This window comes from Corvus moneduloides, chromosome 1 (assembly GCF_009650955.1).
Source record: "Corvus moneduloides isolate bCorMon1 chromosome 1, bCorMon1.pri, whole genome shotgun sequence".
NCBI classification, from domain to species: domain Eukaryota; kingdom Metazoa; phylum Chordata; class Aves; order Passeriformes; family Corvidae; genus Corvus; species Corvus moneduloides.
Window position 1 is genome coordinate 2385847 of NC_045476.1, and position 15025 is coordinate 2400871.

Consider the following 15025-nt stretch of genomic DNA (forward strand, 5'->3'; position numbering starts at 1 on the left):
GAGCAGCCAAACGTAGTGCAGTTATTACTGTCAAGGGTAAGAACTTCTGGAGCGATGGTTTGTGTCCTACCACCAAGCTCAGAGTAATTAATTGAAACAATAAAACCATGAAACTACACTGAAATGGGACCTCGTGTTGTGCACTGAGATGTTCTCATCAAGTCATCCAGAACAGGAGCCAGAGAGGTGACAGAATGTGAAACAGGAGACTCCTTCATCTGACCTGGCTCTAGCTCTGAGAAAGTTAAGTGCCTCTGAGAACAATGAAATCCTAGAATGGTTTGGGTTAAAAGGTACATTAAAGACCATCTCATTCCAAACCCCAAAAAGAGAACAGTAGGAGAACACCCCAGGCTAAGAAGTAATCCACAGAGAGGATGGATCACCTCCTGGAACTGTCTCCAGGGATGGCTCTCTCCAAGGGGGGAACTCCCACCCCCACCTTTGTCCGTGCAATTGCTTTACACAGCCAGATTTATTCAGAGCAGTGCACCCAACGAGCATCAATGAGGTGCTCTCCTGCTTGATAGGACGTGGGGAGATGGTTTGAACTAAAAGAGGGTTGATTTAATTAGATGTAAGGAAGAAGTTTTTTACAATGAATGTGGTAAAACACTCTTGGAGGTTGCCCAGCGAGGTGGTGGATGCTTCATCCCTGGGAACATTCAAGGTCAGGTTGGATGGGGCTCTGAGCAGCCTGATCTGGTTGAAGATGTCCTGGGTCATGGCAGGGGGGTTTGGACTGGATGAGCTTTAAAGGGCCCTTCCAACCCAGAAAGTTCTATGATCATGTGATCTAAATGGTTGTTGTCTGAGCTGAAGCAAAAGTTCTCTTCTTAGATGTGTCTTTTAACTCTGAGTTAGGTATGAGTTGGGTCTGACCAGGCTCAGAACCAAGGCTCACCAAATATCACCTTATAATTGCTCCTGCCTCTCCTGAGTCACTGTCCCAGCCCCAGCTCCTCTTAGGAGGAGCTCTGTCTCTGAGTTAAATCACTCAGTTAGTTAAATCACTCCCCTGGGCAGGTTTGAGCAGGGACAGGGAGGTTTTGACAGGCATAGGCTGTGTTTATCCAAACCAGAGGATGTTCTGTGTGCTGCTGGTATTACACACTTGGGATGGACTGATCAGAAGCTGCACCTGGATTAGGGAAGCCAGTGTAAACAAAAAAAGCATTTGGGTTGTTGGAATGGTCAACCTGAACCCTGGAGCACGGAGTGGGAGGACAAGCTGCTCACAGGATTTTTCTAGAGCACAAAGAACCAGCCAGAGGCTGTGCAAGAAGGAGAAGACCTTGATGGTGCAATGAAGAGGAGCTGGTGGTTAAGGATCCCGATTTTCTGTCTTTCTGTGGCACGGGGATATTTTCCCAATAGCCATTACACACAAAACAAAGATCTGTGTTGACTTCAGTAGGACCCGGATGAGAATTATCTCTTAGAAAAGTACCACATTTGTAATTTCCCACAACAGCCCCATTTTTCCCCTCACAGAGAAGGGTGTGGATGGATGCAGGATTTAAACACATGGATTCAGGTCAAGGAGTCAAGTCAAAAGGATGTCTACAAGAAATTGCACTGTTGGAACTGTCCTTTGTCTTTCAGGGTCATATAAGAGAACAGCAGAATGCAAAATAGGAAATAGAAATTCAGTAGTCATGTGACACTTTGTGTCCCAAACTAGAGGTAAAAGGGGAACAGGATCACAGGCTGTGGTTTTCCTACAGCCACGGGTTAAGTGCATCACGGATCAGAAGCTGACTTGCATATTCACAAGACAGCAGAATTCAAGAAGAATTTATGTTTTCCTTATCTGAACATTTCGGCTGAGTTTATTTTTCCCCCAAAAGCGCCTTCCCTGCACTAGCTCACCTTAAAGCCTTGAATCCCAGGCTGTGACAGAGCCTTCAGGGGAAGCTCCACAGGGACCCTGTCACCTTCAGCTGTACTTCCCTCTCTGTGTTTGTTCTGTGCTGCTTTTGTCTGTGTTCATGCTGGATAAAAACTACATTGAAGGGTTTTTTATGATGAGAAATCAATACTGCTGATCACGACAGAAAATGCTTTGCCATTCCTCTGTGTCCTCTGTGTTGTGTATGAGTTGAGCTCAGTGGAGTTTTATGTTTTTTGTGCCACTGGTCCAGTTCTGAGCACCCATCCACAGCACAGTTTGTGTCATTAGTGGCAGTGCAGCATCTGCCACTGATGTTAATAATGAAAGTAGTAAGAGCAGCAGCATCTTCAATGGTGCAGGTGGTGGTTAAAAGGAAAATAAGCATCTGGCCTCAAATTTTTTTTGCTGCTGTGAAGTGCTGGCAGCCAGATGTGAGATGTCAGAATCTGTTTACTCTTTGCTAGTGCTTCTCCATTCCTGTGGTTTTCTGTCTCAAAAACCAAGTCTGATACTAAAAGGGAAAAAAAAGATTACCAACCTCATGTGCTTCCTTCAACATTTGTGTTATTCCTTCTTTCAGAAGCACCGGTTCTCTTCAAGCAAGAGCTCCAAAACGAAGAAGCCAAAGAAGGAAAACAAGTCAGGCTGACCTGTGAGCTCAGCAAACCTGGTGCCCCAGTGAAGTGGATGAAGGGGGACACTGTTCTCCATGCCAGTGAGAAGTACGAATTTAAGCAGCATGGGACTGTGGCAGAGCTCATAATCCGAGATGTGAAATCCGTCGATGCTGGGGACTACACCTGCAGCGCTGGGGAACTGAAAACCACTGCTCAGGTCAAAGTGAATGGTGGGTACAATTTGAGACATTGGCAAACTTAATCAAGTGCTTAATAGAGCTTTTAAAAAAATAATCAGGTAACGCTTCATTTTTTTTGTGGCAGTGGCATCTTTAATACGAAAAATTTAAGGGTTATCTTGCACCCTTGTAGGCACCTGCATATATTTCATTCATGTGATCTCATATTCTGTGTCTGGGGCCACTGGGGGAAAAAAAAATTAAGTGAAGTGCAGAGGATTAATTTTCTGTGTGCTGTAGTTCCTGCCCTATCAGCAGCTTTACATGGCTGTGATTAGAACTGGAGTTTTAGAGCTGGAGACCAATAGTACTGGAGCACAAGGATGTGAAAACATAAGTCCAGTCCCCGGAAAACTGCAGGTGGACAAGTGGTTAACATTTAGACCCGCAATGTCCCCAAAACATCATTTTCAAAGGCTCTTAGATGCCATTTGCACTCCCCGAATACAGTGCCTTTAGTAGCATAGCAAAAGTAGTACGTGCTGGAGCGGAAAGTGGGAGAAATATAGGATATGAATGTTATTTCAGAGCCCTACAGGAGCAGGGAATTCATTAGGTGATGATGCCCAGAGGACTCTGAAAGGGTCCTAATTAAATATAAGAAACTTCCCCCATATTCCTAGGGATCCACAGTGAGATGGTAACATCAGGGGGAGGGATTTATTCCTGCTCCCAAGCAGAATCTCCTTGATGCCACAGAACCAAGGGAGGGTCTAGGGCTGCTCTGCTCACTTGGAAAAGGCCTGGATTTAAGAGGTGACAGCTCTCATGGGGGCATTTGTTGTAGAGGAGGCCAAGAGGGCTTGTCCTAATCCCTGGTTTGTGTTCCAGCCGTGCCTGTGCTTTTTAAACAAGCCCTGGAGAACACGGATGTGGAAGAAGGGAAATCCGTCTCCTTGCGCTGTGAACTCACAAAAGCTGATGCCACTGTGGTGTGGAAGAAGGGAGAAGCCACGCTCCAGGCAAGTGCCAAATATGAAATGAAGCAGAAGGGGACAGTGGCAGAGCTGGTGATTCATAATGCAGAGCCAGAAGATGCGGGAAGATACACCTGTGACACTGGAGACCAGCAGACCACAGCCCAAGTCAAAATCCATGGTAGGAATGAGACAACTGCTTGTGACCATTTGTTGTTGTTCTTGCCATGGTCTTGCTACTACTTGCAGAGAGTGTTCAGGAAAACAGGGATCAGCACAAACACACGGCAGCTCTGACTGGGTCCGTTATGTTCTTTGTTTTCTGGGATGATAACTTCATGCTAATGCATATCATTCAAAGGTACCTGATAACGAAATATCTTTTCTTACCTACGAAATTTCTTATATTTTGGTTAGAGGTGACTGGCCAAGCTCTAAGCCAAGAGGTAAGAAGGGCCTCAGCTACACCTTTTATTAAAGAATATTCAGTTCTTCTCTCTACACTCTCAGCAATTTTTTTCACATCTGTGACCAACAGCATTTGGGCAGCAGAAGGGTAATTATATTTTGGTGTTCTAATTATTGGGAAATAATTGTTCTCTTTTTATTTGACCCAAAACTCCTGTTGCTACTGTAAATATCAGCAGGGTCCTGGAGGTGCAGGTAGGTCAGAGCTTCTTTGCTGTGTGGGCCACGAGAATCTGAATTTGTTTTGGCTTAAATCCCGTGTGAGGTCACCAGGTGTTGACGATGCGCCTGAAGTAAACTGAGAATGCTTCACTCCTCAGCTGTGTCCGTGCTCTTCAAAGAAGAGCTGAAGGCCGTGGAAGCTGTGGAAGGTGGGACAGCAACCCTGCGGTGCCAGCTGGGCACAGAGGCCCCCGTGGAGTGGAGGAAGGGGCAAGCTGTTCTGCGGGCGAGTAACAAGTACAAGATGAGGCAGGAGGGCACCGTGGCTGAGCTGCTGATCCACGACCTGGAGCCAAAGGATGCTGGAGACTATTCATGTCTAGTGGGGAACCAAAAAACCACAGCAGCCTTGTCAGTGAATGGTAAAAAGGCAGAAATAACCTGTGAAACTCTGGAATGTTTTTGTCCACCTCTTCCCCCCTCCTGTCTGTACATTCCCTCACAACAACCTCCTTCATGTCCTGCTTTCACTAGTTTCTTCCATCTTTTTTGTGTCACTCCTGTCCCCAATCTCCTCCCTCAATCAGCTTTTATTATACCCCATGGATGTGTGTGTGTGTTGTGTTGTCTTCTTGCCTTCCCTCAAGTGAAGGATGCTGTCCTGCACGTGTTTCCCTAAATTAGCATGGAAACATAAGATTCCTTGGGATTTTCTGTTTCAGAGGGTTCATGATGTTTAATGATGAGAATGAGTTTGTCTCTCTTGAGGCATGTTTTTGTTGACTCCCACAGAACGATTTAATAGAAAATTTCTTTTACCATCCACGAGGAAAGACAGGACGTGCTTAAGGATAAGGGTGTTGGAGTAAGGCTTAGGTAGACACACGATAAATCACGATTCAGCCTCTGAGCGGGGTCTAGGGTGGCAATCCCTTCTCATTCTGCATCTCTCAGCCCTGCCGGTGCGTTTCAAGCAAGAGCTGAGGAACGAGGAGGCCACGGAGAGCGGGACGGCGACACTGCAGTGCGAGCTGAGCCGGCCGGGCGGCTCCGTCCAGTGGAGGAAGGACGGGAAGGTGCTGGTGCCAAATGGGAAATACAAAATGAGACGGGAAGGGCGTTTTGTTGAGCTGGTTATCCAAGACCTAGACCTGGCGGATGCTGGGAGCTACACCTGCGAGTGTGGAGAGCAGGAGACCACAGCTGCTTTGAGAGTGAATGGTAACCCTCCTACCCATGTTTCTCTTTAAACCCCAGATCTAGCACATTTGGCAGCATTTCCTGGGCAGCCAAAGCTTGGTCGGTGTTATTTCTTAGGGGTTTCATGTTCTTGGCTCTGTGGTGCCGGAGTCACCTTTTTTGAGAATATTCCCCTGTGGTTTTTTTGCCTTGAGACAGCACCTATATGTTGTATTATTGTTTAATTTATTTCTCTCTCCTCAAGGAGGTTTTACCCCCTTTTTCAATAGTGCCCACCTAGAAATAGAGCATTTTTGATTGAATGTAAACACTACAGCACAGTCCAGTTCATTTCATTCTGCTGCTGATTCCTTCTCTGTTGGTATTGCATCCTTCAGCCTTGCCTATCCTCTTCCAAGATGAATTGACGGACAAGGAAGCTACAGAGGGGGAAGCAGCCACTTTGCACTGCAAACTGAGCAAATCAGCCCCAGTTGAGTGGAAAAAAGGGAACATGGTGCTCAAGCCAAGTGAAAAGTACAAAATAGAGCAGGAAGGTCCCGTTGTGGAGCTGACGATCCAGGATTTGGATTTGGCAGATGCTGGGGATTACAGCTGTGTGTGTGGAGACCGACAGACTACGGCTGCTCTGACAGTAAATGGTAAAAAAGAAATTCTCAGCACGTGTCTCAAGTCAACCTGTGTAATTCCAGGATCTCATCCTCTTTTACTTCTGCTTCCTCTGACCTCTGTGTACTTCCTGTCCTCCTTTCTGTTTATTAATTTTCCTATCCTTTCTTCCTTCTCTCTTTTTCTCCTTTCACCTGATGCCCTCTTGATGTGCTTCCAAGGTGCTTTAGTCAAACAACAAGTGGAGACTATGTTCCTGACTCAACACAACCTCCCTAGCCCAGAATAGCTGCTTGTTTAGAAGTTTTCCCATAGGAACTGGGAATAATAAAAGTGGGAATAATATTTACTTTTTGTGACTTAGACTGTGACACTTGTTGCTCCTAAGAGGAACAAGTTTTCATCAATGAATGATGTTACACAAGGACGATCTTAACACAAAATAGGCTTTTTATGCTCCTGCTATTCCCAGCTCTTTTTTACCAATTTTGGCTTAATACTTCCCAAGCAAATATTTTATTTCTGCAGAAAACTGACAGCATGTTTGCAACTGCTCTGCTCTAAGGGACTCCTATTTATAAAAATTCAGACAGTTCCATGAATCAGGTCTTTCTGTAGAACTGCTGCTTTTCTCAAGGGAAGCAAAATGCTCTGGGTCTCATATTGAAAGATGGCCTCTAACTCTGTCTTTGATTTTTATGGTGTATAAAGTAAAGGGTAGTTGGATTGTCAACTACATTTGCAGGTAGACTTGATTTTAAAGAAAGTTTTAAAGTGTGACGACAGGAAATAAAAAAAAAATCAGAATTATCTTTTGAAGGGTTAGATGTTGGAGAAAAATTGTGGAGGAACTAAATCCTGGAGGAGACCAAGAAGGTCTGGTGGCTGCAGGGAGGTAAGAGAGGGATTAGATTGCGGGTCAGGCTTTCCCGGGGTTGACGCCGTGTCCGTGTTTGCTCTGCAGTCCTGCCTGCCCTTTTCACCAAGGGACTCACGGACAAAGAAGCCACCGAGGGTAAAAGTGTCTCCCTGCACTGTGAGCTGAACAAGGCTGCTGCTAATGTGGAGTGGAAGAAGGGCTTCAAGATCCTCAAGTCGAGTGACAAATACAAAATGAAGCGGGAAGGTGTCGTGGCTGAGCTCATAATCCAAAATCTAGGCACGGCGGATGCTGGGAATTATTCCTGTGTGTGTGGAGACCAGCAGACCACGGCAGTTTTAACAGTTCATGGTAAAACAAACAAAGCAAGGCACAGCCTGAAAGTAACTACCCTGATTTCTCTGTTCCTTTGGACAGAGCCCTGGTTACCCTCCCGTCTCCTCCTTCTGCCAGAGCTTTATCCGCAGCTCACCGATGCCAGTGAAATGCATCCACTGGCACCTGTGCAGCTGGAATTTGTGGCACAAGAGGGATGTTGGTGTCCAAGCTCAGAGTAAGGCAACCAGGGTTGCTGCCACTCTTTTGATTAAGGACCATCATTTTGCTTTTCCCTTTAAAGGTCCTTTATTAGACTCCCTGTTACGCTCAAGACAAAAATGGGTTGCTTCAAAGGGATTATGTCTCAGGGATTTTAAGGTTTCACGAAATTCCAAAAGGTTGGGTTATTCCATGGAATCTTATGCCCATACTCCATTCCTGAGACAACAAAGCACTTTTGTACTTACAGCCTAGTTGTCGTGGAATTCAGTTGGTGTTCTTTGTAAATCAGGCCCTGGACTTCTAAAGGACAACCATTCTCAGGGAGAACTTTGATTTTTACTGAACCTGACATCTTTGAAAGGGTATGTCAGTTCAGGTGAAAATGCTTGTTTTCCCACCATGTATTGAAATGAGCAATTTCACTTCAAGCTGACATTTAAAATGAAACTTCACTGTTTCATTTTTTTTAAATTTTAAATGTCTCTTTGTTTGCTTAAGTATGTGGAAACACAGCAAACTTCCTCCCGCTGTGGTTTAAAATGTCATAAAAGAAAACCATTTTCTTTCCAGAAATTTCAAATTGGTGTTTGTACTTTTTGATTGAAATTTCACAGGGGAAAAAAATGGTGTTTCTACCTCTATTTGTATTGATTTGTGACTCTAAGTACATGTAAAATACCCCTATGGATTACTACAAGCATTAAATCCTCTCCTGGTTGTGACATTTCTTTCCCAATGCTGATTCGTGGAGACCCTTGAGAATCTCTGTTCTTGTCTTGATAAATCAGTTCAAGATAAGAGGGAAAAGGAAACTTAAACATAATTTTAACTCTTTGGAGTGCTACATCTCACTGCTGATATTGCTGTCCTTCAGCTTTGCCTGCATTTTTCAAGGAAGGGTTGAAGAACAGGGAAGCCACAGACGGCGCAACGGCCGCTCTGCGCTGCGAGCTGAGCAAGGTCGGCGTCCCGGTGGAGTGGAAAAAAGGGGACAAGGCACTCAAACCAAGTGAAAAGTACAGGATGAGACAGGAAGATACGGCTGCAGAGCTGCTGATCCGAGATCTGGAGGTGGAAGATACAGGAGAATACACCTGCGTGTGTGGAGATCAGAAGACCTCGGCTGTCTTGACAGTCCATGGTAAAAAAGCCGTTCTCCGTTGGGATAGTGGTACCTCAAGGACATCCCTTTCCTCTCTCTCCTTCCCACTTGCTCTGGTGTTTTGATTCTGCAGCATTTTCTCGGTTTGCTGGTGCTGTTTCCTCCCATGTCCCACTGTCTGTCAGTTTGAAACTGATGGCTTTATCTCAGAGTAAAGAAAAGTTGTGAGAATTTCTCATCTCAGAGAGCAAGAGTGAGCAGACCTCCAGCAGCAAGATTGTTCTCAGGGGGTTTCTCATTGTGTCTCCCTGACATCAGTGGATTTTCATGCTTAACATGAAGGAAAGTTCTTTAAATCTGCTGAGCTCAGGCAGTGAGAGGTTTTTCCATTCAGGAATGGGTGACTGCCCTACTCTTTTGAAGGATTCTGGGATAATCTGCTGAGGAAATGGTACTTAAATAAATCCCCACACCTCAGCATTATTCTGCAGGTCCTGACTTAGGGAACAGTGGTGGAAATTTTATTCCTGTCTCTGCCGTGGTGAATGGAAGAGCTCTGGTTGCCCCTCCAGAAGGAGCAGTTCATGTACAGCTCCCATAGATGGAAGAACAGCTTTTATTTAAGTTATCTAATGGATAAAAAGCTGCCAAGGACAGGGGGAAATTGAGGAGGCAAAACTATTCTCCCAGATTTTCTGCACACTTTTTCTTCATCATCTTTGTTCCAGCTGGAGGAATTTCTGTTCCTCCCCTCTTTTGACCTATTGTTTTCATCCCTATGCAAGTCACTTCCATTTTATTTTAGTGGCACATCATAAGGCAACTTGTTGAATGCTGCTAAAAATATCCTGTAAACCTGATATTAGTGCCACTATATCCTTTGAAATTTTGGGTTAAAGGTGCCCCTGAAGCTATATTACTTTTTTTTTTTCTGATCCAGAAATATAAATTATGGTGTTAGGAAAGGCAGGGATCCTCAGATAGCAGTCCTGTCACCCTGGCTGAGGACTTTTGATCAAAATTCAGGTCATTAATGTTCAAGATAGATGATTTCAGAGTGAAATAGGTAGAGAGGACTCTTGGAATCGGCTGTGAAGTGGTGAACATGAATAAGTTGATGTTAAAAGCAGGTCATGGTGGAAATTACCCCGACTGGGATCCTGCAGGACTTTTCTATTAGAGGCAGTTTTCCAGACTGATTTGTTTTCCTGTAATGGTGATGGACTGGCCACAGGACCCAGTCCTGAGTTCCCTGAGGTCTGGTTAATGGTTTTGATGTCCTCTCTGTTTATATTACACCCCATAGCTCTGCCTGCTCTGTTCAAAAGAGATCTTGTCAATGTGGAAGGCACAGAAAACAGGACGGCTGTTCTGCAGTGTGAGCTGAGCAAACCCGCCCCCGTGGAGTGGAGGAGGGGGCAGGAGGTGCTCAGACCTAGTGAGAAGTACAAAATGAGGCTGAAGGACACCACTGCTGAGCTGACAATCCACAGCCTGGAGGAAGGAGACGCAGGAGATTACACCTGTGTGTGTGGAGACAAGACAACCACAGCTTCCCTGACAGTGCATGGTAAAATATCTGGGTTAATAGGAATTTTCTGCGTTGTCATCTGTGATCCTCCTGTGGGATCACAATCTGCTCTTGATCCCTTCTGTTATTTTAAAATGTTATAGCAGCTGTTCCAACCACTGGGAATATCTTCCACTGAAAGCCCTTCCTTTGGGACTGATAAGAGCACCACAGTCTTTTCAGTCCCCCCGCTTTCCTGTTGATGGAATCTGGAAGTGGATAATGAAAAGCTTGATGAAGTCAGAAATTGCGTTTTGGAGTATTTTCACTCATTAATTTCCTTAGGTCATATCACTGAGATTTCACTTGTTTTTCTTGGATGAAATTGAAAAGTTATAAAATTTTATTTTTAAACAATGTGGTGCTCATTTTCATTCTTAATCTGGTTTTGAGGAAGAACTGTGCATAGTCCCTTGAAATCTCAGGATCAGCTTTCTGTCATTATATCTTAAAATGTCTTTAAAACACACCTCCCAGTACTGATATCATAGTCTTACAGATTTCCAGACCAATGAGAGCTGAGGGGTTGATACTGGTGTGGTTCTCCATGTCATGCCATGTTTCATATCATTAAAAACACCCTCTGATTTATGAATAAGGTGTTTTCCAGCTGTCCAAACTCACTCTTCTATGGCTCTCAGAGTTGTCATAAATCAACACTGATTTCCAAGTCATTGTGAGATGCTGAATGTGGTGTCTTGCAAAGCACAAGTCAGGGATGCCCCCAAATCATCCTTTGCTCTCAGGTTCTGTCCATTCTAGAACGCTTAAAGTGTTTTAACCCAGTGGAGCAGCCAAGACAGGGTATTCCCTCAATTTTAAAGTTCTCTCTTTCACCTGTGATCTTCAGCCCTCCCTCCGCACTTTAAGAAAGAGCTGAAGAATGTGGAAGGCACAGAAAATGGCACGGCCACTTTCTGCTGTGAGCTGAGCAAAGCTGGAGCTGCAGTGGCATGGAGGAAAGGAGACAGAGCCCTGGGCACAAGCGACAAGTTCACCATGAGATGCCAGGGCACGATGGCTGAGCTGCTGATCCATGATTTAGTCCTGGCAGATGCCGGAGATTACACGTGCTCTTGTGGAGAGCAGGAAACCACGGCTGAGCTCAAAGTGAATGGTAAAAATAAAAAAAAAGGAAATGCATAAATTAAAGGGATGATTTTCAAACAGCTTTTTTTTTTTTTGTTTTTAAGAGCATAGGAGTGTCAGATTTGAAAGTGCAGTACTGTTTCTGATGAGTTTAGCAGTATGTGGTTGGACATGGGAATAAATTCCTGGATGTTTCGGTCAGTATCAGGTACAGGTTGGAGGCTCGTGGCAAAAATTGCAGATGTTCATCTTGGTGCTAACTTATTTTTTTGATGCTTATGTTCATCAGTAGGTGCTGAGAAATGGGAAATCACATTATTGTGATGTTGGCTGTAAAGATGTTACGATCCTCATGTTGAGAAGATTTGTTGGTATTTTTGAGACAGTTACCAGTGTTCCAGTATAATTTGATGGTCAAGCTTGCTAGACCACTCTATGAGGTGAAATGATAGAGTATTTTGGGTTGGAAAGGACCTTTTAAAGGTTCCTCATGGAAAAGTGAAATTATTGGCTCAGGTACAGGTTCATTTATGAACTTTCTTGGTGATGATTTGCATTGCCATAGAATTTAGGTACTCTGGTTAGGCTTTATTTTCCATTCTAGCTGGCAATATCCAAGGTGGGGGCTCAGTCATGCAGGTCTGAAGTTGAGACTGATGTGGTTCTTCACTTCATGCCATGGACTTTGCCATGAAAACACTCTCTGACTTATGAGTGAGGTGTTTTCCAGCTTTCCAAAGCCACTCTTTTATGGTTCTCCGAGTGGTCATTAATCATGATGGGACTGATTAGGAAAGGTTTGCTTGTTGCCTGTGGTTGTCAGACCACATGAACTGGTTACTTGAGTAGCTGCCATGGTCACACATTCTGCTCCTTTTGAACCCCTCAGCCTTGCCTGTGCACTTCCAGAAGGAGATGACGGATGAAGAAGCCACAGAAGGTGGAACAGCCACTCTCCAGTGTGAGCTGTCCAGGGCCGCCTCCGTGGAGTGGAGAAAGAAACACAAAGTGCTCAAACCGAGTGAAAAATACACAATGAGGCAGGAGGGAACCACAGCACAGCTGCTGGTCCATGCTGTGGAGGTCAGGGATGCTGGGGAATACACCTGTGTGTGTGGAGAGGAGAAGACAACGGCAGCACTGACAGTGCACGGTAAAGAACGCAGAAATGGGACGTGTTTGTGTGGGGTTTCTCCCTCCTCCTCTGGAAGCCTCAGCACTGACACACCACGAGTTCTTTCTCTAATCTTGCCATCATTCTGTTTGTAACAGACTTTCCTCTTTTTATTGTCTGATCTGTCTAATTCTAACCACGACTGTAGTTCCATTGATTTTACTAACATTTCCCCTCTTTTCTTCTCTTTGCTCTTGTTGGTGCAGGGCGGTATTTCTTTGTACCACACCAAAGGCTGAAGGATGTCACAGATTTGCTTTTTAAATTCTGTTTTACTCACTTTTGACTTGAACGTAGAGAGATGGAGCAGCAGGGACATTCACAGCTCTTTAAAAAAGCAGTTTTACTTCAAGTTGCATTAGGATTTGACAAATAATTTTAAATAATAAAAAGAAAACTTGGTTCAGTGTAACTTAACTTTGTAACTCTGACCAAGGTGTTGATTTTTATTCAGGTACTGCAGAATAGTCAGCATTAGAGTAGGAGAATATTTCACAGCCCTCAGCCAAATTCATCTGCAAACTTCCCATGGAAGAGAGGGAAAATTTATTTTCACTGTTAACACAGGACAGTCAGAAGTAGTTTCAGCTTCTTTCTCACCTGGAAATTCAGTAGGTCTGAATTCAGGGAATTGATTTCTTTGCTTTACTGCCCAGACTTTTTCATCTTTGTATTTATCAATAAAACAAGGATTGATTCAGTCTTGAACTTTCAATTTAACCATGAAAAATAGAATTGGAATGGGCTTGTACAGGTTAGTCCATCCTTGAGCCCCAAGTCCCCATCATTACTGCCAGAAATTTCTTCTTTATTTCAGCAAAAGTCTCTTGAGCTGGCTCAAGCCATTACTTCAAACAGAGAAGTATTTGTATAAAATTTGAACCAAGAACTAGTGTGACACTCCAAATTATACATCTCAGTTATGAGGATTTATTTGCATCAGGCTTGAATTTTTTGACTTAAATTTATTCCACAAACTGTTGCAACCTCAAATCCCTCACTGCAGATCTGCTCCATCTTATTATTGGTCATTCCTAAATAGAGAATTTTCCACCTGCTTTTGCTGAATTGCAGCCTATTTTACTTCACAGAGGTCTTCTGTATCTTAATCCAGTTTAAAGAAGTGTTTTCACCCTCTCTTCCTTCCCACCTTGAGATCATCTTCAAAATTAATAAAACTTTGCGTTTGTCCAAGTCACCACAGAAAATGCTGAATAATCCTGAACCCAGAGTAGTGAGAAACTCTGCTCAAGTCCTTCTTTCATTGTGAGTGTAAATCCCAGTTCAACATCCTGTAACTGTGGTTTTCAGATTAGTAGCACTCCAAGGAAGCTTAATCTATGTCAAGAAAAAATTACCCTGGTCCACTCCTTCATGAGGAGAAAAGCTCTTGGCAAATCTGAGTTTTTCAAAGAATTAAGTTGAGATGGCCACAATTCCTTGGATCCTCTCTCTGCCATCTCTCCCTCTTTTTCCAAGACAAGCATTATGAATGGGATTTGGCTTCAAGACTGAAGAGTATTGCTAAATTCCCATTTTTGCCAATGGAGATTTATCAAACTCAGACCTTGGAAGTCAGGGAGACCTCCAGCTCTTTTTCAAGCACACATTTACATTTGGAGCTCCGTCAGCTCCACTGACTTTACACAAGTAATTTTTTCTTTCTTGACTCTCTGGGATTTTAGAATCTCGGTTTACATGGCAAGAACTAAATGTGTGTATTTCAATCTGTGAGATATTTTTCACCTCTTAATTTCTGGGTTTTTTTTTCCATACTTGAGGAACATCAGCCACACTGATTTCTCCAGTGTCACTGTCAATGTCTGAAATTGGTTGTGCCTGCACCTTAAGAATTCCAGGACAAATTTCATCATACCAAGCTGCTTTGGGAATATAATTATTTAAATAGTCTCTAATCCTTTTGTTTGTTTGTTTGTTTCTTATCCTAGCCAGAATTTCTTTTACTTCCTTAATTAAAATTAACATTTAATAATAAAGAAGAAAAGGGAATTAAACACTTCAACTTTCCCCATGTCACTCATCATCAACTTACATTCCTGAAAGAGAGGCAGACCAACACGTCCCTTGTTGTTTTCCTTCCTTCTTATCTGCTTACATTAATGTCTGCACAATTATCCTCCACATCCTTATTCTCAATTATTTCTTTCTTGCTGGTCAGGGTCAGGAATTGGAGACCATCCTCTCAAGCTCTTTCGTAGCAATTTTATATCCAAATGTAGTTCCCACCCCATTCCAAAGGCTTAGTGGATGTCATTCCATCCTGCTGCTTCCCCATATTGCCACATTTCCATCCAGCCTTACAGTCTGAATAATTCTATTTGTTGTTCCAAAAGGGATGGGGTGTCAGGGAACGCCTGAAATTCCTGGGGTGAGGGATTTATGGCAGATTTCTGAGAAGATTTCATTCTTCTCTTTCCTTTGTATTCCCACCCAAGCACTTTCAGGATCTCTCTCTGATTCTACTTTTCAGTCTCATCCTAACTCTGGGCTAGGTCTGAAAGCATCCTTAAAATATAAGTTAAAACATCACCATTTTTTCCCCT

The 15025-nt window shown here is 43.7% G+C and overlaps 1 protein-coding gene across 1 annotated transcript in view; it reads left to right on the forward strand.

The window, feature by feature from the left end:
- OBSCN (obscurin, cytoskeletal calmodulin and titin-interacting RhoGEF) overlaps window positions 1-15025 on the forward strand; it is a 142241-nt gene that overhangs the window by 59443 nt on the left and 67773 nt on the right. Inside the window, exons 35-44 of the mRNA XM_032133486.1 lie at window positions 2475-2741; window positions 3582-3848; window positions 4456-4719; window positions 5252-5518; window positions 5875-6138; window positions 7071-7337; window positions 8401-8667; window positions 9935-10198; window positions 11049-11315; window positions 12177-12440. Of these exons, the coding sequence (XP_031989377.1) occupies window positions 2475-2741; window positions 3582-3848; window positions 4456-4719; window positions 5252-5518; window positions 5875-6138; window positions 7071-7337; window positions 8401-8667; window positions 9935-10198; window positions 11049-11315; window positions 12177-12440 (2658 nt within the window). The remainder of the gene's footprint in view (window positions 1-2474; window positions 2742-3581; window positions 3849-4455; window positions 4720-5251; window positions 5519-5874; window positions 6139-7070; window positions 7338-8400; window positions 8668-9934; window positions 10199-11048; window positions 11316-12176; window positions 12441-15025) is intronic.